General features: G+C 46.7%; 1 protein-coding gene across 3 annotated transcripts; it reads right to left on the minus strand.

The window, feature by feature from the left end:
- Positions 1-1906: 1906 nt before the first annotated feature.
- On the minus strand, positions 1907-26903 carry LOC120370443 (quinone oxidoreductase-like protein 2). Of its 3 annotated transcripts, XR_005583739.1 has the most exons (11): positions 26812-26903; positions 25439-25595; positions 23291-23387; positions 20215-20273; positions 19733-19798; positions 19250-19359; positions 12045-12126; positions 9217-9398; positions 8157-8385; positions 4441-4605; positions 3478-3544 (listed from the first exon to the last, which is right to left on the minus strand). XR_005583739.1 is itself a non-coding variant. In XM_039485156.1 (10 exons), exons 1-10 carry the CDS (start codon positions 26853-26855, stop codon positions 3476-3478), a joined length of 1095 nt encoding a protein of 364 aa, XP_039341090.1. In that variant the 5' UTR covers positions 26856-26903; the 3' UTR covers positions 1907-3475. The 3 variants fall into 3 exon arrangements, 2 of the variants coding, with proteins under 2 accessions (XP_039341090.1, XP_039341091.1); XM_039485156.1 differs by lacking the exon at positions 4441-4605 and having other exon boundaries at positions 1907-3544; XM_039485157.1 differs by lacking the exon at positions 4441-4605 and having other exon boundaries at positions 1907-3544; positions 25439-25589; positions 26812-26872.
- Between the last annotated feature and the right edge of the window lie 285 nt (positions 26904-27188).

Here is a 27188-nt window from a genome sequence, read left to right on the forward strand (position 1 = left end):
TCAGCTATTGGAAGAAATAGGAAAGAGAGGGAGAACTGTTGTGCCCCATAAAGGTTTAATCACAGAACTAGATTTATTTGAATGTGGGGCCAATGGAAGCAAAAAGCTAACAGCACTGGCTAGACACAGACATACCTTCCTATACAACTCAATCTTGATCTGCAGCACCCTGTGATTCCAGTGTTGAGTCTCCATACACTTCTATAGATGCAACACAGCTCTGAATTGCAGTGCAGCCCTATATTGCTAACCTTGGGCTCCTCTTAAGTCAGGAGTCCCAACGATGCAGGGGACAAACAAGTTCATTTCATCTAAGTGGAATTTGAACCCGGGGCTCCAGAGATGAAACACTAGTTGAGTTACCGACTTTTCCACCCAGCCTCCTGCGCCAAGATCACTGGACTTTGTTTTCTCACACTGGTACTTGGTGCTGCTGTCTTCGCTCAGTGACTCCCATACATTCTCCTAATCCCTAGTTTCACTTCTCCCATATGGGACACCTCGCTAATTCTTTCCAAGGATCAAGAGACTTGCAAAAATGATCATTTTTTAAAGAAGCTTTTGATCAGCTTTGGATATGATCAGAATTAATACAAAATCATTCACTTCCACCTATCCAATAAGGCCCCTTTCAAGAACTGCAGGAGAGAGACAAAGCAGAGCCAGCTTTTAGCCCCTTCTTCCCCCCACCCCTCCCCCAACCTCCCATGGGTGGGGAGGGGATTAGAAACATCATAGCTTATCTCATCTTTCATTTAAAAATAGTTTGTCCCTCTTCTTTGCAAAGGTCTCTGAAAATAGCCACAGATTCCAAGGTCAGATGGGACCACTGGGATCATCTAGTCTGGCTTCCGGTATAACACAGGCCATAGAGCTTCCCTGAAATACTTCCTGTTTGAACAACAGCGTCTCTCTCGGAAAAATACCCCATCTTGATTTAAAAACTGCCAGTGATGGGGAATTACCGGCAGCCTTGGTAAATTGGTCCAATGATCGTTAGTCCCTGTTGCTGCTAAAAATGTATGTGCCATTCCCAGTCTGAATTTGTCTAGCTTCAAGTTGGGCACTGATTTATCCTAATAATCGTGGATGTTCACTTCAACCCCCACTCCCCCAACAAACACACACAGCCCCCCCATGCCTGGCCTTTGGGGTTGCTGAAACCCCAAGGCCCCGCTCTCTCAGTTTCTGGAAGGACCCAGAACCAATTAATGACCTGGAGAGGGGGAGAGGAGGCCGTGCTGCCCTGGCTGCTGCCATCGCCGCCAACTCTCTTCCCAGCAGCTGGCTGCTGCTGAGCTAGCTCCTTCCTCCGCGGAGCAGCCATTGTGATGTGTCTGAGGACAACCCAACAGCCCAAGAGCCAGCGCCATCAAGCACAGGAGCAAGTCCACAGAACTCCTCTGTTTTAATGCTGGCTCTGACCCGGACACAGGCCCCGATTCAGCAAAGCACCTAAGCAGATGCGTAACTGAAGTGGTCCCATTAACTTCAAGAGGATACATGGAATTAAGCGTGGGCTTCCTTGCTTGGCTGCATTGAGGCTGTGGTTTCTGCATCTCTAAAGTGGATCATATTTAGCTACCACTCACTGATGGTGTAACAATGAATGTTTGTAAAGTGCTGTAAGCAGAATGCACACACAGCACACCAAAGGCAGCAGGTTTAAAACAAAAGGAAGCATTTATACCCACAACACACAGTCAACCTGTAGAACTCCTTGCCAGAGGATGTTGTGAAGGTCAAGAATATATCAGGGTTCAAAAAAGAACTATTTAAATTCATGGAGGATAGGTCCATCAATGGCTATTAGCCAGGATGGGCAGGGATGGTGTCCCTAGTCTCTGTTTGCCAAAAGCTAGGAATGGGCGACAGGGGATAGATCACGTGATGTTTACTTGCTCTGTTCATTCACTCTGAAGCACCTGGCATTGGCCACTATCAGAAAACAGGACCCTGGGCTAGATGGATCTTTGGTATGGCCATTCTTATGTTTGTGGCCCCCAGTCCCGCAGCTTAGATTCACAGACTCTAAGGTTAGAAGGGACCATCAGGACCACCTAGTCTGAAGCTTATTTGAACAAGCTGTCATTTGCAGAACTTTTCTAACTGTTCACAACTACGTAGGACACTAACAAGCAACCAAGACACCAGCCTCCTGCAGCAGGAAGCTGGTAGCAATCTGAGGAATCAGCCATGTTTTAAGGAGTGAAAGACTTTTACAGGCTCCTCCAAATTACTGGACAGAAGCCAGGGTAGCTGGTCATCGCGCCACAGCAGCAAAGACAAGAGCAAGGCAGCCTGGTCTCCACAGCCGCAGCAAAGCCCTGTTAAGAAAACCAAAAAGCTTATTGTACATTTAGAAAGCGCTCTAGTCTGACGGAAGTTCTGAGGCATACAGATTTGGACTGCAAGTCAGAGCAGCGTGGAGGAATTTAGGTATTGTCACATCAAATAGTTCTACCAGAGCACGTTCAGCGGGATGTGATGGGTCCAGCTCTTTTCAGGCAGGCTCGAGAGAGCCAATGGTGTTTGTTAACAGTGTCTCAGACTGGTCTCTCCTGTTCGCAGCGACACTCACCAAGATCACCACTCGTGTAATTATGCCTCTTGGGACCAAGCTGAGCTGACACAGGAGTCAGGAATGAAGTCTTTTGTGCCACATGCAAGTGGCTGGGTAAAGCAATTATTGGGGGGTTGTTTGGTTCTTCTGATGCAATGCCAGCCACTGGTTAAGGCAGGGCAACAGGAGATATAGACCAATGGCTGGTTATATGTTGCAAAAGCTGTGCCCCCACCTCATGTTTTCTCATGTCTCTTCATTTCAACTCTACCCCTCACCCCAAGCTGCCTGGTTCTAGCTGACTGTTTTGTAATGGCTACATACAGAAGTGCCGCTCTATCACAACCAACGGCAACTCCTCTCAAAGAGTGGGTGGAGCACTGACTGGCCTCACGGCACTAATTCCTCTCCTCATTTCCAGCTCTTAAATTGCATTACAAGAAGCTAAAAACACTTTGCTTATGTGGAAAGATAACATCAGGAAAGTCATGACACAAAGGGTCTGACTGCAATTAAAAACTCATGGTTGGCCTGGAGATTTAAGGAGATTTCCCAATGGCGATTCCTTTAAAGAGAGTCTGGTTTACATTTGTATTAATTGCACTGCCCTGCATCTATTCTCCCTCTTCCCGTCACAGTGAAAGCTTGTCTCCCCTAGGACTCCTGGCATTGCTTGTCTAGCGCCAGTGCAACTCCACCAATTCTAGCAATGGGCACAAGTATTTATACCATCATGTCATCTAACCCTAAGCAGGAGCCCGTAGCCCTCTACATTAATGGTGGTGGTAAACAAATCATGCAAGAAATCATAGGGTAGACGCAACTTGGCTGTCTGCATCCATAAGCCAGAAGGGTGATTCTGCTGATTAGTCCAACGGCAGCAGGGGCTGTGTCCTGAGGAAACAGGCTGATTTATTTAATTGAGATGACGACCTTTCCTGTTGACTTGCGCTGGGTTACACGGCTAAAGGCTTCATTCACCTGCAAGCACAAAACCTCAGTTGTTTATACAAAAGGGCATACCCCCCCACACTCCTGCAAGTGTTCATTGCTACCGTAGGCACCTTAATTTACATTCTCTACAGTAATTTCTAGAGGGCAGATGTATTTGGCCAAATTTTTAGGAGTGGCCTTTAAAAATCGCCCTGCGACTGTGTGTGTATAAAGATTTGGGGCACATGAAAACTTGGATTTGTGCATGCAGGAAAAACAATCGTGCACAAGGATTTCAGGAGCAGTTTTAGAGGCCAGGGTTGGAACACTTTAAAAATCTGACCTAGTGACTTTACCACTGGCACATTCTGGAATGCAATCCAGGCCAGCGAGGGGCTATGTCAGCAGCTGCCCTACAACCTTGGTTGCCTCACGATGTTTTGCTGTTGTAGCTCACAACCTGGTCTGCCCACAAACAGCATGCAAGTCACACCCTGAATGTCTGTGTATAGCTGCGGCCCTGGCCAAGCAGCTCTGACCCCAGCAGTTTGTCAGCAACACATTGGTTACACTCTGGTTTCCACCAGCCTTGGTTAGTACCTGCAGGGTGACCCCAGCACACTACTAGTCCTGAGTTTCCCCACAAAACTTTGTTCTGCACTGTCCATCCCCATCCTGGACAGTCCAGATATTAAGATTTGCTGCTCCTGTAAAGAGTCAACCATTACAGTTCTGTTTAAACACAGCACTGGATGGGTTTAGATTAAAAAATAAAATAAGTTTGTTAACAAAAGAAGACAGGACTTTAAGTGAATTCAAGTATAAGAGATGAAGTTAGAAATGGGTACAAGCAAATAAAAGTGAAATCGCAGCTAAACATTTAAAACCTAATCTAGCAAGTTTCGGTTCACAGCTTTGTTCAAAATGATCACACACACACACACCTCCTTCCAGCAAGATGGGAACTGACCATTTCCTTGGTCATGATCTCTCTCCAAGGCCCAGAGGTGCTGGGGCCTTTGTCTTCTCAAGTGAAAGAGAGATAGCGTGGGGTTCTCTGCTCCTTTCTTGTATAGTCCAGTGAACCTCTGAAGCAGTTTTCAGGTTACCTTTCAAAGTAAAGTTTATTCATGCAGTAAAGAAGGTGACATAGAAGCTGGTGGTGAAGGAGGCTCCGTGCCTTTTTTCTCCTCTCCTGTGTCTGCTGAAGTGCAAATTTGCTTTGTGGCCTGCCATTTCCCCCTCTTACTGACTCGAGGACTCTGTTTACTACTTATCTGTACATTATACACATGCCTTTGTTTAGGACAGACCTGCTTAACAACCGTTGCCTAGGCTGTGTGGGAGTGAACGTGTGCTAATAATGTCATACATGGGGATGTCATTACTTTGCATAGAATGTTGCTACATACATTTCACCATGATAATATTGACCAGTGAGTTATTAGTTTTCCAGTGATACCTCGAAAGGCATATTTTGTACAAAGATTATTACAAGGGTGTGAAGCATGTGAATAGAGGGGTGCTTTTGGTCACAAGCACAGAACCATGCCCCTCTTTACCCCCATGCATACCCCAATTAAAATCATTACCCACAAAAAAATGGAAATTCAGAGATCAAATTTCCCACTCACAATGGGGTAGTATTAGAGACATCCAAAGGCTTAATCCTTTACCAGGTGGGTTAATTTCTCTATCTTCAGCCTAACTATTTCTATCAGCCATTTTCAACTATTGGAAGGTGAAGATAGAGTCAGTACCAGTTTCATTCATCATGCTAAGGAGTTTGGGCAGAATGGCCCTCAGGGTACCTGGTGCTTTCTTATCAGCTCATAACAATGTTACTCAGATTGGTCTCTGCAAAGTCTGACGCTGAAAATATCAGAGATTGTTATTGCCAGTAGCATTTCCCAGAATTTCCTCGTCAGTCTTGTTGCCACTGACCCATCATCTCTGAGGCACAGATGTCTGGTTTAGGTGGCTAACATTCTCTTTAGGTTTGAGATGTAATTGTGTGTGTGTGTGACGCTATGAATAGTGGAATTTAAATGCAATCAAAGTGTTACTCTAAAGTACAATAGGTGGTAGTTGTGATCCAGAGGGCCCTCTACACCATAACTCACATCAGGCCTGACACACTCATTGCTCCAACACACTGTTGTCATCATCTATATCTAAGAGGTGTCATGTAAGGTATCATACACAAACTTATAAAATACTGGTCACTAATAATATTGTGTGGTGTATGTACAGGCAGTGTATAAAGAATTAAAGAATCAGTGCTGGAAATATGTTCGTAGAATGTGGCTGGGAAACAGTGCATAAGCCTAGCCTGTCCTAGGCAAAGGAATGTTGTTTTAGCCGCTTGACTCTGTCACCAGTGTAAATTGAGCAAAACGAAGCCAGAAACAATGGAAATAGATTTACATGGAAGGTAAACAAAGCCATCAAACTAGCAAATGGGAGAGATGACTTCTTAAGAATCAGGGCAGTGGATGGAGGCTGTACCCCCAGGAAGCCTTCCTGCCTCTTGAAACAGAGACAATAGATTTTGGAAAATATAAGCTGAAACAGTAAAAATTTTTGGCATTCATCACCTGAGGGACACAAGAGGCCAGAACTCTTGATGTCTGAGGAAAGGCAGATCCCTCAACCGAGGGAGTTGAAGTCTCTGGGAACTGACTATAAGTGAGAAACCTGCTTTGCAAAAGATTGTAACTTGCTGAAGTTAAGTTTTAGTCACTAGAAAGTGTGTTTTGTTTGTAACTTTTCATGTTTCTTTCCCTGTTACTTGAAATCATTTAAACCTATGTTCTTTGTTAATAAACGTATTCTTGTTTTATTACAAAACCATCTCAGTGCTGTATAGTGAAGTGAAGATTACATCTTCAGCTAATCTAACACGCTGCAGTATGCTCTGTCTCTCTGGAGGCAGCGAACTTAACAACTTCTGTGAGAGGGACTGAACAGTATCGAAGGATGTCTCTGGGGAACTGAGGCTCACTGATTGACCAGCAAGACAAGGTTTGGACTGGCAGAGTCCTGAAGAGTATGCTGGCAAGGCAGACAAGCTGGCGTGCCAAGGAGCTGACACATGACTTATTAGCAGCAAAGCTCACTCTTGCTGAGGCAGAGCGGTGACCGAGTGGCTCACAGGTCTGGCTGACCTGAGCAAGTCATCACTGCAATGCAGTTTGTTCTGCAGGAACAAACAGCTCCATATTTGTATTGGAATTTGCTCTTTGTGGGCTTTTTGCCTCAGGGATCTATTTTTGAGGCTGAAATAACACAAGAGCTGACCATCTCATGGCACTTCCATTATCCAGGAACTGAAATGCGAGAAAATTACTAACCAATGTGTAATTCTGACTCCTCTAATGCAGGGGTTCTCAACCTTTTTCCTTCTGAGGCCCCCTCAACATGCTATAAAAACTCCATGACACACCTGTGCCACAATAACTGGTTTTCTGCATATAAAAGCCAGGGCCAGCATGAGGGGGTAGCAAGCAGGGCAACTGCCTGGGGCTCCATGCCACAGAGCCCCCGTGAAGCTACACTGCTCAAGCTTCGGCTTCAGCCCCGGGTAATGGGGCTCACGGCCCCGGGCTTCAGCCCTATGCGGTGAGGCTTTGGCTTTCTGCCCTGGGCCCCAGCAAGTCTAACGCTGACCATGGTTGGAGGACCCCCCTGAAACCTGCTAGCAGCCCCCAGGGGGCCCCAGACCCCAGGTTGAGAACCACTGATCTAATAGCTCCCAGAGAGAAAGATGTAAATTAAGACATAGCTGCATCCCCCAATTCACCGTTAAAAAAATAAATAAATTACCCCATTGTATTACTGCCTCTTAAATTGTAAGGTTTTTGTGAAAGGAGCTGTCATTTTTACAGCTCTGTACCATGGCTAGCGCAAGGCGGGCCCAACCTGGCACTTCCAAAACATGAATACTCTAAATCATCATCAAACATATTGGAGACATTTAAAGCCAACAACACTGGAATGAAGCAGGCAAAAAAAAAAAAAAGGGGGGGGGGGCGGGATTTCTTAAAGAACCAGGGTTCTGTGCCGTGTTTGAAACTGGAGGGTTTTTTGAACGAATCAGAGGGAATTCACCGCACACAAAATTCACTCAGACATAAAACTTAACTGTAAACAAAGCAATCCTGAGAGCTCGACACTGCATAAGGTCATCACAGTTTATGAAAATACGCATGCCAAGGTTTTAATTTAATCAACAGCAGCACTTACTTCCTGTAGTGATGACAGGTTCTTGGCGGATACTGGAGTTTAGAGTTAGTTCTGAGGCACAGATCAAACCCACATGTCTCTTAGTTGTAACTCATATTTCTCCCTCCCTAAGAGGTACAGGGACATAAGTGCTGGAACGAGGGGTGCTGGGGTGGAGGGGGAAGTGGCTGCATCCCCTGGCTTGAAGCGGTTTCCATTACGAACAGGGTTTACAGTTTGGTTCAATGGCTCTCAGCATCCCCACTATACAAATTGTTCCAGCGCCCTTGTACAGGGGCTCAAGCTTTGGGCCTTCCCATCCCCCAGGGGAGTGCTGATAGCAGCCCACCAGATTAGACAGCTTCTTCCTTCTATTCAGCCTCTCTCAGAGAGCTGTGAATCCTGCCAATGAGTGGCATCTTGGGCAGCACTTTACCTCTTCCAGGTTGAAGACCGCTCCCACATGAGGTTGGATCCGTCTTTCCTGGCAGTACCAAAGAGCAGAGGAGATGGATGACGAAAAAACAGGAAAGTCCTCTTCCCGGTATCGACCCCAGAACACTCCCAAGGCAGAGACATTCTTCAGAAGCAGCAGGTTGGCTGGGACAGAGGGGATTGCTCCTCCAGCAAAACCCACCACCACAATCCTGCCCTCCCAAGCCAAACTGCAAGGGGGAGGGAAAGGAGATGTATTTAGTGAGGAAGAGCAGCATAGGGTAAAATAATGATCGCACTGGGGAAAAGCGGGGGTTGCCTTTTCTTCAGTGGGACCAGAGTTTGGTCCTTAATGAAACACTCTCAAACTGAATACTAGGGTGTTAGCTCAGTGAAGAGAGGACTTTTTCGCTGCACCATCTGCAGGTAGGATCTCATCAAAATTTGTCAACTAAAAGGGGAGCATCTGGGCCAACTGTTTCCGAGTTTGAGCACTTGCTGGTGGCCTGCAGACAGCTGGCTGGTCACATGATGCTGACTGGTCCATGTTGTTTCTAGCTTTTACATTGCATTAAGGACAGGTGAAAACACATTAAATATTTTCCTACTGTTACTTTTCCAGGTGAGCAGTTACTGTAGTTGACACAGGTACATGCTGCAATTGCCAGTGAGGGTTATTCACAAAGTTATCTCTTTATTAAGTTTCAGAACCTCAGCTCTAGCTAGTAGTTGCATGGGGCCTCCTAGGGAAACTGGCTCTGCATGAACTGGTTCTGCTAATTAATCAGAGACACTTTCTCCCAGTCAGTACTGAACCAACGCCCCAGCATGGCATCCCTCTTTCTAATTACATGTGAAAAAATCAAGGCCCTAAACATCTGTGGTCTCTAAAGAGCGAGCCTGGGTGTTATGCCCAAACTCCAGCTTGCAGAATTACATTCTGGTGGCTCCCTACATTCCCTTGAAGTTTCAACTGGATCCTTCTGAAGCATGGAGACCACACATTTCACACCCCTAATGCACGTCACTTCAAACGCGACTGGAATCGTATTTCAACTCACCTATGTAACGCCTCCTTGAAGATGTCCCCTCCAACAGCATCAAGAACTACATTGACCCCTCTGTTATCTGTAAGCTTCTTCACCTCTTCCTTCAGGCTCCCTTGGGTGTAATTCACGCTGTGGGCTGCACCCTTCTGCAGGGCCAGGTTGCATTTGTGATCACTTCCAGCTGCTGCTATCACCTGAAAACAAAGGAGGAGCCAGTGTTACATGGTGGAAGAGAGCGTGAGCTCTTCCAGGCAGGGACCGTCTTTTTGTTCTGTGTTTGTACAGCATCTAGCACAATGGGGTCTGAGGCTCCTAGGCACTATGATAATACAAATAAAATAAAATAATAATAATAAAGGCATCTCTGCTCAGAGTGATACAATAGGTGCCTTAGCATGTTACCATAATTATTACAGTACCAACAACTTAAATAAAAGCTTAAATAAAAGTAGTAATGTATCTTCTATGTCAATGTCTCAAAAATGCTTTACAAATTTAAAATGCTATACAAAAACTGTATCTATATCACTGTACCATTCACTGAAGAACAGCCATTGCTGGGATGGAACGCAGCAGCTGTTGAATAACACACAGCAGCACTACATAACAACTTAAGGCAGAAAGAGAAAACCAGTCCCAGCTGCAATTGAAACTGCAGGGAAATTTAGGGTATGTCTACACTACCCACCAGATCGGGGGGCAGCAATCGATCCAGTGAGGGTCAATTTATCGCGTCTAGACTAGACGCGATAAATCGATCCCTGAGCACTCTCCTGTCGACTCCTGTACTCCACCGCCGCAAGAGGCGCAGGCGGAGTCGACCAGGGAGCGGCAGCAGTTAACTCACCATGGACATGAGGACACCACGGTAAGTTGATCTAAGTATGTCGACTTCAGCTACATACCTGAAGTTGTGTAACTTAGATTGATCCCCCACAGTGTAGACCAGGCCTTAGAGAGACTGCATTTACCCAAACTGCTCTCTGGTCTGGGTTTAAGTCTAGTACTCTTACCAAATGTGCCACGGGATTTTTAACATATCCCAGTGGATTTGGAAGAGTTTTACATCCCTGGCAGCACAACAGTCTCCCCTCTGAGTGAAATCCTACCTGCCGCTGAATTACTTGCTCCAGATTTCTCCAGTCAGACACTGTGCTTTGTGGGATTTCTATCACACACAGCAAACCATTTGAACTGGAGTTATTTCTCCCTTGTCACTTTGTGCAGTTCTTTTTACTGTGGGATGTTCTACTTATATAAAAAAAAAGTAGCGTCTCTGTCAAAAACCCTAGCAGCATACTATTTCCTAACCTGATTTATACTGTGATGGTTGGAAGAAATCCACCTCTTATTCCTATAAACATCAAACACTATTTTCCCTTAGATCTACATTGGTTCAAATCTAAAGGCTGAAATTTTCAAATGGACCTAGTGGCTTAGGAGCCTAAGTGCCATTGACTCTCAAAAAGAATTAGGCTCATAAGCACCTTGTCATAAACAGATAGTTAAGGGTTAATGTCTCTTTTACCTGTAAAGGGTTAAGAAGCTCAGTAAACCTGGCTGACACCTGACCAGAGGACCAACAGTGGGACAAGATACTTTCAAATCTTGGTGGAGGGAGTTCTTTGTTTTGTACTCTTTGTTTGGGGGTTGTTTGTTCTCAGGACTGAGAGGGACCAGACGTCAATCCAGGCTCTCCATATCTTTCTGAATCAGTCTCATGTTTCAAATTTGTAAGTAACTAGCCAGGAAAGACGTGTTAGTCTTATGTTTGTTTTCTCAACCAGTAAATGTTTCTTTTTGCTGGAAGGATTTTTACCTCGGTTTGCTGTAACTTTGAACCTGAGGCTAGAGGGGGTTTCCTCTGGGCTATCTGAATCTAAGTTCCCTGTAAAGCATTTTCCATCCTGATTTTACAGAGATAATTTTTACCTTTTCTTCCTTTAATTAAAAGCTTTCTTTTTTTAAGAACCTGATTGATTTTTCCTTGTTTTACGATCCAAGGGGGATTGGATCTAGACTCACCAGGAATTGGTGGGGGAAAGGAGGGGGGACGGTTAATTTCTCCTTGTTTGAAGATCCAAGGGGTTGGATCCATGTTCACCAGGGAATTGGTGAAGTCCCTCAAGGCAGCCCAGGGAGGGTAAGGTTTTGGGGGGACAGAAAGTGTGTCAGACACTGAAATTCTGGCTGGTGCCAGCTTTACCAGATCTAAGCTAGTAAATTGAGCTTAGAAGTGTCCATGCAGGTCCCCACATTTGTACCCTCAAGTTCAGAATGGGGGAGGAACCTTGACACACCTAAATCACTTTAAAAAAATGGGACTCAGGAGCCTAAGTCACTTGGGCACCTTTGAAAACATCCCCTCTCTATCTCCCACTTGGATAAGAGCTCCATTCTGCACTGGAAAGACTCAAGGGAAATGATGGGGATCCGCAACGGAGCCCATAGCAGGAGCACACGGAAGGCAGGTATTTCACAAGGGGAAAGTGTATTAGTGTGTGTGTGTCTGTGCGCGCACGCTGTGTTTGAGAGACGGAGCCAGAGAGATGGAGTCTAGTCTACTGGATTACCAGCCCCGCTGATTTTACTAATCTCCTGGGTTCTATTCCCCGCTCTGCCAATAATTCATTGACACACCTTGGGCAACTCCCAACCTCCACATCCTTTAGTATGCACATCTTGAAAATGGAGAATACTACTTGCCTACTTTGTTAAATTTAATTCATTAGTGTTTGGAAAGGTCTTTGAATGCTCAGATGGAGTGTGCTATAAAAGGCACAGTCATTACTACAGTGGGACGCATGTAGAATACAGATTCATTTGAAAAAGGGAAATACCTTTGCCTTGAGAACATTAGCGGCTACATCAATAGCAGCAAGCCCCGTGGCCCCAGCGGCTGCTGTCACTAAAACCGTTTCCCTAAGACAGAGACAGAGAGACTGAAATGAACAGAGCTTCCCTCCACAACAGGAAAGCACTGCATCGCATGCCTGCCTGCAAACAATTCAGTTTCCCATTTCTTTTGAAGATGCAAGATCTCCTTGGTCAGCTTAAAAAGACTCCAGCAATTGATTTCCCATGATCCATTTCAATAGTAAGAATTTTCCCCATCTTAAGTGGTATTCTCTTTCCCAGAATCTTTCCCAAAGGCATGAGTAAGGGGAGCTTGACCTTTCCCAAACACCAATTCATACCCGGGTGAAACTAATCACCCTATCCCCAGTCGAGTGTGAATCTTTTACATTCCAAAATGAAGTGATCTGATAAGAGAATATCTGCTGGTTTTCAATGACTGTACAAGTAGATATACATTTACTCCACTTCAGGTGTAACAGCAAACCAGGGCTTTGGAGCGGAGCCTGGAGCAGCTCCGGAGCAGTGGAGCTGCAGGTTTTTGCCTGGAGCTGAAGCGGAGCTGGAGCACAGCTCCAAAGCCCTGCAGCAAACTGTGCTGTTTGCAGAGTTGGGGCAGGAATGTAGTTACCTACACTGCAGGGAGAGGACGTTTTTTCTGTTAAGGCATAAGAGTTGTCTCTGGATGCTGTTCTTAGCTCTGCCACAGACGTCCTGTGTCAATGTGGGCAAGTCAGTTCTCTCTCTGGCTTTGTTCTCTTCATCTATAAAATGCTAGCAATGCTCATGTGCTTCACAGGGGACTTTGGAGACCTTATTCAAACATGTTTGTAAAGAGCTCTGAGATTGTCCAGGGGGGGTTAAAGCATTATAATTCAGCTGCTGGAAAGGCAAACCCACTATAAGTCTCCCTATTCCACATACACACCCTAAAATCTCCACAGGGCACTTGCTGCACTTCCAAATCCCAATCCAGCAGTAAAAAAATTCCCTAACAGGGACCAATGTTTCCCTTAAGACCTGCCTGTAACAGTACAAGCCTACTCATCCAAAAGGAGAGCTGTTGTCTTAGGATAAATTAGCAGAGCAATGCATGGCATGCACAGGTATTGGGCAGCAAGGCTAATTTTCAGCTAAACAACAGGTTGGACTTGGACACAATTTGCCTGCCTGGGATATAGCATAACCCTACCAGCTATTTTCACAGCAATATGCAGTGTTTTCTGGGGCTTATAAAAATCACTCTGTTCAGCAGGTTTGCCTTTTCGCCAAGAGCATCACAAGGGTATAAAATCCTTTTTTAAATATGTAATTTTAAATTGTTGAAAAGCTATCAATGCATTTGTGTACTTTCAGTTTATAAAAGCACCCCTCATGCAGGCTATGAGAACTGAACAATTTTAAAGTAACACATACACAGTTTGTCGACTAGTGTATTGCCTTTTCAAGGTGACCATCTTCCATTTGGGTACCCCATTACCATAGTATCTGAGCACCTCCCATACATCAGTCAATATTATTATTTATATATGACATCTCTCTGAAGTAGGGAATAAGCCCCATTTTACAGATGGGGAAATGGAGGGACAAAGATTAAGTAACTTGCCCAAGGTGACACAGTCAGTCTGTGGCAGGGAAAAAACTGATCTCTCTCCCCCACCCCCAAAAAGTCCCAGTACAGTGTTAACCATGAAACTATCATTTCTCCATAAATGTAAAGGTACCATCAATATCTGTGACGGATTTCCTGCTATATGAACCCAGGACCCCTCACACCTCCATACTCCCAGACCACCAAGCCTTTCCAGCACGTCCCATGTCAGCCTGGAAGGGTTTCCCATCCACTACTGAACTATGCATCACTGCCCTTATAATCAGACAAAACTCTGAAACACAGACTGGGACTCAAAGCCTAGCATAGTGAGCCCTCCACTGAGCGCACCCCATGAAACCAGACAGCAGCATAATCTCTTGAGGGAAGCAGCAGACATGTCATCACTTGAGACATTTAAAAAAACCCACAAAGGACTGGAAAATATACTGTAAAGAATAGATCTGCCCTAGCTGGGAGGGGTAGGGAGATGGGCTGTCTGTCAGAACAGGTCATTTCCATCCCTAGCAGCTATTATTCTATCCTAGTATTTTCCCACAAAATACTAATGGATGCAGATCTGAGTCTTCTTTTTTCCAAGGCCTGGTCTACACTAGGCGTTTAAATCGGTTTTACGAGTGTAAAACCGATTTTCCACACTAGGAGGCACCTTATATCGATTTTAATGGCTCTTTAAATCGGTTTCTGTACTCCTGCCCGACGAGAGGAGTAGCGCTAATATCGGTATTAACATATCGGAATAGGGTTAGTGTGTATTGGCCTCCGGAGCTATCCCACAGTGCACCACTGACCGCTCTGGACAGCATTCTCAACTCGGATGCACTGGCCAGGTAGACAGGAAAAGCCCCGGGAACTTTTGAAATTCATTTCCTGCTTCGACAGCGTGGAGAGCTCATCATCACAGGTGACCACGCACAGCTCATCAGCACAGTTAACAATGCAGTCTCCTGAGAATCGAAAAAGAGCCCCAGCATGGACCGCTCGGGAGGTAATGGATCTGATCGCTATATGGGGAGATGATTCAGTGCTAACAGAACTGCGTTCCAAAAGACGAAATGAAAAAGTATTTGAAAGAATTTCTAAGGCTATGACTGCTAAAGGCCACAGCAGGGACTCCGTGCAGTGCAGAGTGAAAGTTAAGGAGCTCAGACAAGCCTACCAGAAAACCCAAGACGCAAGCGGAAGGTCCGAAAAACATGCCGCTTCTATGCTGAGCTGCATGCAATTGTACCCCACCCTGACTGTGGATTCCGAGGTGGGGTTGTAATCTCTGCCATGTCTGAGGATTATGCAGACGGGAAGATGAAGAGGAAGAAGAAGAGGAAGACCTGCAGAGAGCACACAGCACTCCGTGACCCCCAGCAGCCAGGAGCTTTTATCACCCTGACGGAATTACCCTGCTCCCAGCCCTAAGCAACTATTGCAGAGAATGACGCCCTGGAAGGGAGCTCTGGTGAGTGTACCTTTGCAAATAGCAAACAGTGTTTTTTAAGCAAGCCTTTTTTAATGATTGATTTGCCCTGAGGACTTGGGATGCATTCGCAGACAGTATAGTTACTTAGAAAAGTTTGTTAACATGTCCGGGGATTGAGAGGAAATCCTCCAGGGACATCTCGATGAAGCGCTCCTGTAGGTACTCCAGAAGCCTTTGCAGAAGGTTTCTGGGCAAGGCATCCTTGTTCTGCCCACCGTGGTAGGACACTTTACCATGCCATGCATGTAGCAAGTAATCAGGTATCATTGCGTGGCAAAGCATCGCAGCGTATGGTCCCGGGGACTGCTGGCATTCAAGAAGCATCCGCTCTTTATCTTGTTCTGTTATCCTCAGCAAAGTGATATCGTTCAGGATAACCTGGTTAAAAATCAGGAATTTAAGTAAGGGGGGTGGCCATTTTTCTACTGGGTTCGTGGAATGCAGCAGCTTAAAAACACTTTCCTGCTGAAATGCCGATGATCTTTTCTGTTTGGTCACCAAGCTACCGGACAAGCAGTGGGTGGGGAGGAAGGTTGTTGATTAGCAGGAGCTAGCGTGGTATTAGCCATGCGTTGGGAGGGTAAATCACTGAGACAGTGGCTTACCATGGCCGCATGCAAGCTGAATCCTGATGCCTGGACCTGTGTCTGTGAGATCTGTAACCCCAGAGATGCAAGCAGTCACTATTAAGATGAAAATGCGACCTTGTAGGAAATCACATGTGCTATGTAAGGTGAATAGTGCTTTTCACTGTGAAAGAGTATAACCATTGTTCTGTAAAATGTATCTTTCTAAATATTTATCTCCCTCATGCAGCTGCAGCGTCCCTCCTCCATCCCAAAGGCTAGCACAGATAAGGCGGAGGAAAAGAAGACGCGAGCTGAGATGTTCGCAGATATTCCGGAAGTTACACGCAATGACAGCGCACATCTGAATGAGTGGAAGGACGGGGTTTCAAAGTACAGGAAAGAGGCCAGTGAACGTGAGGACAGGAGGGATGAACGTGAGGACAGGAGGGACAACCGAGATGAGAGGTGGCGGCAGGAAGACCGGCAGGAAAATCAGCGGTGGCGGCAGGAAGATCAGCGGTGGCGGGATGCAACTCTGGGGCTGCTGCGTGATCAAACTGACATGCTCCGGCGTCTTGTGGAGCTTCAGGAACGGCAGCAGGATCACAGAGTGCCGCTGCAGCCTGTATAACCACCTCCCCTCACCATGTTCCTTAGCCTCCTCACCCAGACGACTCCACCCCGTGGACAGCCCAACCAGAAGGATGCCGTTACTCTGAATTTTTTTAATGGCCTTCTCCATCCCTCCTTTCCTCCTCCCAAAGCACACCCTTACTTCTCTCCTCTTTTATAATGAAAAATAAAGAATTAATGCTTTTAAATGAGAGTGACTTTATTTGCATAAGTAAGCTGTACTCGAAGGGGAGGGGAGTTGCTTACAGGGACTGAGTCAATCAAGGGGTTGGGTGTTCATCAACAAACACAGCAGTCACACTGTACCCTGGCCATTGATGAAGCTCGTTTCAAAGCTTCTCTGATCCTGGTGTGCTCTTCTAATCTCCCTGGTGTCTGGCAATCAGCGGCCAGGTGATTTGCCTCAGCCTCCCACCCCGCCATAAAGGTCTCCCCTTACTCTCACAGAGATTGTGGAGAATACAGCAAGCAGCAATAACATAGGGGACATTGGTTTGGCTGAGGTCTGAGCGAAGTCAGTAATGTGCGCCAGCGCGCCTTTAAACGGCCAAATGCACATTCCACCACCATTCTGCACTTGCTCAGCCTGTAATTGAACAGATCCTGACCACTGTCCAGGCTGCCTGTGTATGGCTTCATGAGCCATGGCATCAAGGGGTAGGCTGGGTCCCCCAGGATAACGACAGGCATTTCAACATCCCCAACTGTTATTTTCTGGTCTGGGAAGTAAGTCCCTTGCTGCAGCCGTTTAAACAGAGTAGTGCTTCTGAATACGCGAGCATCATGAACCCTCCTGGCCATCCGTGGATGTTTGTGAGATCCACCAGTGCTTGCAGCACCATTGAAAAGTACCCCTTCCGGTTTACGTACTGGGTGCCCTGGTGCTGCGGTGCCAAGATAGGGATATGGGTTCCATCTATCGCCCCCCCACAGTTAGGGAATCCCATTGCAGCAAAGCCATCCACTATGGCCTGCACGTTTCCCAGAGTCACAACCTTCGTAGCAGCAGCTTAGTGATTGCTTTGGCTACTTGCATCACAGCAGCCCCCACAGTAGATTTTCCAACTCCAAATTGATTCCCGACTGACCGGTAGCTGTCTGGTGTTGCAAGCTTCCACAGGGCTATCGCCACTCGCTTCTCTACTGTGAGGGCTGCTCTCATCTTGGTATTATGGCGTTTCAGGGCAGGGGCAAGCAAGTCACAAAGTTCCATGAAAGTGCCGCGCGCGAAAAAGTTTCGCAGCCACTGGGAATCGTCCCACACCTGCAACACAATGCGGTCCCACCAGTCAGTGCTTGTTTCCGGGCCCAAAATCGGCGTTCAATGGATAGAATCTGCCCCATTACCATCAGGATCTCCAAAGCGGTTTGAGATAATTCTGTGTCCACGCCTCATCACTGTCATCGCCGCTGCCGTATCCGCCTCTTACCGCCTCGTTCGAAGGTCCTGGTTCAGCATATACTGCACGAGTGCGCGAGGTGTTTAAAACATCCACGATTGCGGTATGGAGCTGAGCAGGGTCCATGCTTGCTGTGCTATGGCGTCTGCAGTTCACCAAGCAACGGTTGTCTGCCGCTGTCAGGGAGGGAGGGAGGGTGAGGCTGTACCCAGAACCACCCGCGAAAATGATTTTTGCCCCATCAGGCACTGGGATCTCAACCCGGAAATGCCAAGGGGCGGAACTATGGGATAGCTACGGAGTAGCTACCCACAGTGCAATGCTCCAGAAATCGACGCTAGCCTCGGACCGTGGACGCACACCACCGATGTAATGTGTTTAGTGTGGGATTTTATAAAATCTGTTTTACAAAACCGGTTTATGCAAATTCGGAATAGTCCCGTAGTGTAGACGTACCTCAAGAGTGTTGCTTCATATGTCCTCAAAGTGGATTCAGCATCCAGTTCTGCAAAAAGAACGAGGAGTACTTGTGGCACCTTTAGAGACTAACAAATGTATTTGGCCATAAGCTTTCATGGGCTAAAACCCACCTCATCGGATTAGCCCACAAAAGTTTATGCCCAAATAAATTTGTTAGTCTCTAAGGTGCCACAAGTACTCCTGGGTTTTTTTGCTGATACAGACTAACACGGCTACCACTGTGAAACCTGTCATCCAGTTCTGGTTTACTTTGTGGTTCTCACTCTCGGTATGGACAGTGACACTTAACGAAACACACATCTTCACCCATACACACAATGCCCATTAATTTCCACTACACTCTTGTCAAACTCATTGTGAATCAGGGGCCAGGGAAACAGAGGAGCCTCACTCTCCACAGGACAAAGAGACAGCCTGATCTAGTGATCTGAGCAGAGTTTAGAAACCGGGAATGCCTGGATGTTATTCCCAGCTTCATCACTAACATACGGCATGACCTTGGCCACAAGACCTCCTCTACGTCTTTGTTTCCCCATCTACATAGTGGCAATGATAATAATACTTAACGAGTTCACTGAGTGCCTTGACATTATTTTGATGTGTGCCTAGTACGGGAGATTAGATGTTATGAGTATAGCTGGCTGAAGAACAATTCTGTTTCGTGACAACCTTCCAGAAAAACCTTTCAAGCGTTTTTGGTAAATGGAATTATGTCAAAATGTCTTTTTGTATTGAAAAGGTCAGGTTTTCAGATCTGGGGGTTGTTCTCTCTCTAGAAGTGAGCAGAGAGACCACCCTGGATCTCAGAAGCTTTTCCATCAAAATCAATAGGTCTCCATGAAACATTTAGACTTTGACAAAACAGTATATTCCAATGACCAAAACGTTTTGTTGAAAATATTGCAACCAGCTCTACTTATGAGATATGATGTTTGATTTTTTGCAAATGAAGTGCACTCTGCAAAGGCTAAATATCATTACTGCTGGACACGTCATGCTTTGGACTCCTCTGACCACTTACCCTGGCTGCGTGCGTGCTCTATGTTCCAGGGCCAAAATGGCTGTGCCATAAGACACAGGCAATGCCGCAGCTTCTTCATAAGAAACACCTTCTGGGATTGGCCACAGCATCTACATGAGGAGATGGACAGAGCCAAACTCTTAATCCCGTAGAGGGATAAAGGATGAAATTCTGTTTTTTCCAACAGCTTTAGTGAGCACTTTGAACATGATACAGAAGCATGTTGTCAAACTGTCCTAAACATTACACTATATGAAACCGTTAATTTCATCCAAATAAGTTTTAACACAATTTTTCTTATCAGCCCTTTCCGTGTTTTCAAGGATTCTCCAAGCAAACCCTAGCCCATGGCAATGAGGGCAGGAGAACAAACATCAAAAAGAAAGGCACAGACTGGAAGATCTCACTGGAGCCAAAAACTAAACAACATGAGACATAAAACCTTTTGCAATAATGGAAGACGTATATTTAAATTGTAGTTACCTTCTGATCAGTTACACACTCCTCAGCCATTGCACTAGTGCCAGTCACACCAATTACCCTGTCTCCCTGCCGGAAAATCACCAGGTGACAGGTGTTAGGAATGGACAGGTGTTAGGAGAACAATCACTTGACCTCACCTCTTTCTTTGGATTAAGTCTTTGATCTTCCTTCTTTCCCCTGAAGGACCCAAGCAGCACAAACTAAACCTGATAACAGTTCAGGCAACAATTGCATTAATCAGACACCTCCCCCACCCACCCTTCCCACCTTTGCTTCTTTTTCCAGATCCTTATTCCTCTCTCTGATGGGACTTGCAATACTACCATCTTCCAGCACACACCTCCAACCCATCAAGCAGAGCTCACAACTTCGCATATGCTATAGTGCAGATGGCTTAAACAGTATCCCCACACTGCATCCTCAATACTCCCCGATCAACTGGGAATCCGTTCCTAACCCCAGCACCACTACATCTCACTTACCTCCTGCACTGTGCTGACCTTCGCTCCAGTCTCCATCACCATCCCTGAAAACTCCATTCCTAAAGCAGGAGAAAGACATGCACATCCCACAAACACTGAGCCAGGACACTTCCCCAGCTGCACTCAGCACTGTCGTCTGCAGACAGGATCTAGAGGTCTCATCTACTCCAGCTCTGGACTGGGGCAGGGAGAGCAGAGAGATAGTGAGTTCAGCTAACGTTAGCCTCGTGTGGCAGATGCAGGCAGCTCTACTCCCACTAGCTGGCAAAGATAGTGCAGTGCTTGGAAAAGATTGAAATGTCAAAGGAGAGCTCTGTAAACTCGGAGGCTTGTCTCTCTCACCAGTAGAAGTTGGTCCAATCAAAGATACCACCTCAGCCACCTTGGCTCTCCAAAGATGCTCAGAGTCCAGCTGCTCTTTGATTTTTAACTCTGAAAATGACTGTATTTGCCAGATTACCAATCACTGGATTATCCATGATGGCACAGGTTTGCATACAACATATGGGATACAGCCAGCATTTGAAGGCTGCATTAGAGAAGATTTTAGAAGCAAAGCTGCTAGGAGGCCAGAAGGTGGCACTGTGGGAACACAGGCTGATAAAACAGTACTGGGTAAATGGGCAGGAGTAGAGTAGAAGTCAGGACTTTTCTAAAATCATTGTAAAGTAAAAGCTACGTGGCTGTCTGTCTTCAGAGGGGTTCTTATGGCATCAGTGGGACTGTCAGCTCACAGGCTGGCAAGGGCTGAAGGAGATATTCAAGCCTGAAGGTTTTAGTGCAGCAAACAAACACAGCAGAGGTGCTGCATGTTCACCACTACAAGAACAGGAGGTTCAGTGGTTGGGGGCAGGAGGAATTCAGCAAGAGGAGGGCATATGCCTAGAATATCAAGCATGGAGAAAGCCACACACACTATACAGAATGATCCCTGCAGACATAGTATTTAAAGCAGTGGTTCTCAACCAGGGGTATGTGTACCTCTGGGCATAGGCACTGACTGTGTGGGTGCTCCACTTCTTCCCCGCCTCCTCCCTTCAGCGCGCTGCGTTCCTGCTCCTCCCCCTCTCCCTCAGCACTTCTGCCTGCTGCAAACAACTGTTTGGCAGCACTCCGGGAGGGATGGGGAGGAATGGGGACACAGCACACTCAAGGGAGGAGGCAGGGAAGAAGTGGGGTGGTGACTTGGGGAAGAGGGTGGAATGGGGGTGGGGTGGAGGCAGAGCAGGGGTGGGAACAGGCAGGGTGGGGACTTGGGGGAAGGAGTGGAGTGGGGGCAGGGCCGGGGGCAGAAGGGGGTCAAGCACCCATTGGCGGGAGCAGAAGTCGGTGCCTATGCCTCTGGGTGTACGCTGGGGTTTTCTAGAGGGTACATCAACTCATCTAGATATTTGCCTAGTTTTACAACAGGCTACAGAAAAAGCACTAGCGAGGTCAGTGCAAACTAAAATTTCATATAATGACTTGTTTATACTGCTCTATATAAGATACACTGAAATGCAAGTACAAAATTTCTATTCCAATTGATTTTATAATTATATGCTAAAAATGAGGAAGTCAGCAAGTTTTCAGTAACAGGGTGCTGTGACACTTCTGTATTTTTGAAGTAAGGTGAAACTTGGGGACAAAGGCAAGACAAATCAGGCTCCTGAAAGGGGTAAAGTAGTCTGGAAAGGTTGGGAGCCACTGCTTTAAAGGGCAGCATAGTAACCTAGACTGCATTGGTGGGTGTTATGAATTCCTGAGTTCTAACCCCAGTTCTGCCTTTGAGTTGCCAAGCGATCTTGGGCAAGGCACATAGCCTCTGTGTCTCTCACCCTGCCCATCTGTAAAGTGTGTTTCATTATACTTACCAACCTCTCACCCGGCATTGTCATGAGGATTACTTAGTTAAGCTCTGCCCAGTGCTTTGAAAATACAAAGGTCTATATAACTGAGAGGTGATCAGAGACTGGTGGCCATAGTGAGGTCTTGTCTATGCTAGGAAAATCCATCAGGGTAGAATGAGCACATTTTAATTTGTATGATGCTAAACCTGACTTAAAGATGACAGATGCAAAACTTGTGTTAGCTGGATGTGGTTAACCATAAAGCTGTGGTAGAGCTTAATTTGTAATGAAAGAGGTGCTGGGGCTCAAGCAAATTTTTTACATTCATAACTGATGCCACAAGACCAGAAGTGCCAGCACTCAGCCCTGGCAAGCCCTGGCACATATTAAGCACTGCGTTGGAGGCAGGGATACACAGAGAGTTTCCCCAGAGCAGCATGACAGTATACAAAAACAAGAAATGGATCGCCACAAGAAGGCAGCACTTGGGCAAATACACATCCCACTTAGGCCTGGTCTCCACTCGGGGGGGGATCAATCTAAGATATGCAACTTCAGCTACGAGAATAGCGTAGCTGAAGTCGACGTATCTTAGATTGACTTACGTTGCAGCCTCGCGGCGCAGGATCAACAGCCGCCACTCCCCCATGGACTCCGCTTCTGCCTCTCGCAGTGGAGGAGTTCCGGAGTCGACGGGGAACGCATTTGGGGATCGATTTATCATGTCTAGATGAGATACGATAAATCAATCCCCGATAGATCGATCACTATGCGCCGATCCAGCGGGTAGTGTAAACGTACCCTTACTGTGGGCCACTCTCTTTGTGGAAAGACAAAGGACTATTGAGTGTTAAGAATGGAAAGTCCATCCAACCCCCTTGTGCCTGGGAATGTCTTGGAAAACACATTTAAATATTTTCTTCCTTATAATTAGCCAGTAAGACATGAAGACATCCACCTCAAGGCTGTTGGTCTGACTCCAGTCAAGGTCAGAAAGGTCCACAATTTGTTTCCATCTTCTGACTCTTCAGTTGCCTATATTAAATGAGTGAGGAGGTCTCAGCCTGCTTCCTAATGGACAGGGTGTTCATGACACACAAAATCACCACCCCAATTGGTGTTAATTCATCAAAGGCTACACTGCACCTATTCTACAGCTAGATAGCTTTATTCCCCAGCGCTGTCAATCTGTCCCCAGCACTAAATTCACTCAGAATTAAACACAGATCAGACAGACTCCTACTTACCAGGAGTGAATGGAAGACAATGCTTCTCCTGGTACAGACCCTTACAGGCCAAGATATCCGCAAAATTTACTCCACAGTAATGGACGCCAACCCTGACCTGCAAGAGAGAATGGAACCTTTCAAGCAATAGAAACATTTTAAACAGATGACTTCACTGCACTGGCATTTTAAAATAGCTCTCCCCTTTCCCAGGTACTTCCATAGTCCCCATTACCACAGTATCTGAGCACATTACAATCCTTCATGTGTTTCTCCTCACAACACCCCTGGGAGGGAGGGCAAGGCTATTATCCCCATTATACAGATGGGGACTTGAGGCACAAAGCAGCTGAGTGACTTACCCAAGGCCACACAGGATGTCTGTGGCAGAGCAGGAAATCAAATCGCAGTTCTTCTAGTCCCAGGCCAGAACCCAACCCACTGGCCCATCCCTCTCTCAAAAGACTCCCATGTTTTCTGAGGCACAGACCAGATCCTCAGCTGGTATAAACCAGGGTAGTACCATTGATTTTACTGGAGCTATGCAGATTTACACCAGTGGAGGCATTGGCCCCCAGTGTTTTGGTGGAAGATAGTATCCACTGAACAGCAGTTACTATCTCAGGATACTTTTCTATTATGTACTACTTTACTATTCTTTTAACAAGCTTATTTCTTTGACACTCTCCTCAGCGCACCCAGAACTGTCAGCCACTGTGTTACTTCTGCCTCAGCAAGACAGCTTTGCTGGAGCTTGGACTGGGCATCAGCACCCTGCCACAAGCATCCGTCAACCTCACCAGCAAACTCTTTGACACTGACAATCTTAACCTGGCCTTGCAAGGAACAGCCAGCGAACCCCAGTTCCCAAGTTCTCCAGAGACGTCTCTGTTGCGTCCAGTCCCTCTCACTGGATGCCCACAGAAATTATTGCATTTACTGCCTCCAAAGAGTCTGCCCCCAGAACAGATTTTTAGGAACATGTTTCCAGAACACATACATAACTGTTTACACACCATCCGTACACATCACGCAATGCTATTCATGACTAGTGTGTCACCAGTTCTTATATGATACCTCACTCAATACACTTTTATAGTACAATAATATTCTATACAATCAATGTGTCTGGACCCTGATTGTCACAATTTTGTTATCAGCTGTTCATTTCAATGGGCTTCTCTGTGCCGTCACATAATACGTTATTTGTGTACACACGAGCACTAAGCACTGGACTATGGATTTTCACCTTATTTTACCTGATCCTAGTGCTGATAAAATAATAATTAGCACTTGGGTTTTCCTTGATCAAAGTGCAGTACAACCATGAAATAAGCCTCTCACCAGCTCTGTGAGGTATGGATTGCCACCACAGTAGTGACAGGGAACCTGAGACTCAGACAGGAAGGGACTCAACTAAAGTCACTCAGCCTTTGACCCAGTGGTTGTTTTAAAGTTCCAAACCATCCTCTTTCTGATTGAATTCTTCTCCTTTCTAGTCCGCACACAACCTTCATTTTAAAGCTCTTATTATTTAGGGAAGAAGTGTGGCCTAATGGCTGCAGAACTCTCAGGAGTTCTGCATTCTAATCCTGGCTCTGCCACTAGTCTGCTGGGTGACTTTAGGCAAATCAATTTCACCTCCGTTTCCCCATATATAAAAGGGAGATAATGATACAGACTCCTTTGTAAAGTGCGTTGAACTCTACGGATGAAAAGATTCTTGTATTATTACTGCAGTAGAATCTAGAGGCTCCATTGTGCTAGGCACTGTACAAACAGTCCCTGTTTTGAAGAGCTTGCAGTGTAAATGGTCAAGACAGACCAAGACTGGGATGGGAAATGGATTTTGGATTGTGGATGACAGTGAGGAGACAGTGAGGGAGACTAAGTGAGGAGGAGGATGCTGTAGAAGAAGTGAGAGATGATCAGGGCACAAAATCAGGGGTGGGCAGATGCTGAAGAGGAAGAGCAGATCTTGGAGATGACTAAGAGGAAAAACTGGCAGGATTTACCAATAGCACTGGTGTAGGGGAAAGAAACCAAGAGGACTAGCATAGGACTCCAAAGCTGTGAGCCTGAGACACAGGGATGTAGGTGGGTTTGCCAGCTAAGGGATATTAGATTATTTGAAATAATCAGCAATTCTGCACATCTCAATCACAGTACCTCATGGAGCTGCAGAGAAGGGGATGGGAGGTTCCTAATAATCAATGGCTTTGTCAGCTCAGTGCACAGCACTGCTCGATAGTTCCGGCAGGACTGCGATAGGATGTCATTGTTCAGGGAGGACAATCCCAGAAGCTGTTTACCTGAAGCACTGCTCCTGCAACAAAAGAGTAAGCACTGGTGTTATACTGTGCTGTGTTGCCACCTTCCCACCCCAGAAGCAGCTGCATTTCATAAAGCATTTTGGTTATAAAAGTATCACTGAAAGTAGTTTATACAGCAAAGACTGCTGACTGTACAAAGGAGACTGCCTATAACCTCTCCATAAAGTGGTTAAACTTGCATTACTCTTAATTTTAAAAACAAAGTGGGAGAGAAGTTTACTGCTGATGAAAGACTCCAATAACACTGGATCCAATAGTACTTAGACCTCCAGGGCAGGGGCTGTTCTTGGTTATATATTTGTACAGTGCCTAGCACAATGAGGTTGCTCTAGGTACAACCTAAATAATAAGCCACCACCACCCTGGTTTGAGTTAAGTATGGTTCAGGTGGTGAAATTTAACCACTGCCATTTCTTAGCACCTTTGTCCCTAAAACAAGGCTGCCTGGGGTTACCTGAGGTTTCTCTGCTGGAGAAGAGGCTGCCCTCTGCTCAGTATCAAAGTCTCCCATGTGCCTACTCCTAGATTTTCTTTGTAACCCTGTCACTGCAATAGCAGCAGTACTGCCAAACCTCAAGCACTCAAAAACACGAGATTTTTTATATATATATATATATATATATATATATATATATATATATATATATATATATATATATATATATATATATATATATATACACACACGTATAAAAATTGGGGTGGGGTCTCTTTATTTGCCTCCTGAGTTCAGAGCTTTTAGGGACTCTCAGGCCCGGTTTTCAGGCTTTTCTCTACAATCAGGAGAACTAGAAACTCACTTTAACGGGGAAAAGGCGCAAAATCGCGATTTCTTACGTAATCCCGAGATCCCAAGGAGCTAAGCGCCTTTAAAAAGAAACCCCATGTTGCAAGAGTGGGCAGCACTGTACCGCCCCTCCCTCCCGGCAGGAAAGCCCCGCCCTGCGCCGCTCTCTGCAGGGGATGGGAGGCGTGCGCCCAGAGGGTGGGACTTCAGGGGGGATTGCGGCTGGGAGCTCAGGAAGGGGCGGGAGCGAGCCGAGCTGGGGCTCCAAGGGAGCACAGGCGGTGCAGGTGGGGAGCGCGGCCGGGGCGGTGCAGGGCCGGGGTCCCGGGGCGTGGAGGGGCAGGGCCGGGGTCGCGGGCAGCTGAGGGTGCGGAAAGAGGGGGCTGCCCCGGGGCCGCTGGAAGGGGGGGCTGAGCTCAGACCTGCAGCGCTGCAGCCGAAGCAGCCCCGCCAGCGGCGCCGTCATGCTCCTCCGCGCCGGGCAGCCTGCGCTGGCTTCCGGGCAGCGAACACCGCCCCGAGCGCCTCCAACAGGGACTGCGGCAGCTCCGTCCCGACCCCGCCTCCCGCGGCCCGGGAGCGCCCGCCCCTCTCCGGGGTTCCCTCCTGGCGGGCTGCGCTTCGTGCGGAGTCTGGAGCCCACTCAGCCCCGCCTCCGGACCGCACCCCGGCTCTGTGCTGTCCCCACCTTGCAGCGCCAGGACTCTCGCGGGCCCCTCCCCCGGTTTCCCGGCCCTGCCTTCTCCCCTCGGTCAGAGGCAAGGAGGAGAGAAACTGACTTAACTTGGGGGAGGGGCAA

Source organism: Mauremys reevesii, linkage group 8 (assembly GCF_016161935.1).
Source record: "Mauremys reevesii isolate NIE-2019 linkage group 8, ASM1616193v1, whole genome shotgun sequence".
NCBI lineage: Eukaryota > Metazoa > Chordata > Testudines > Geoemydidae > Mauremys > Mauremys reevesii.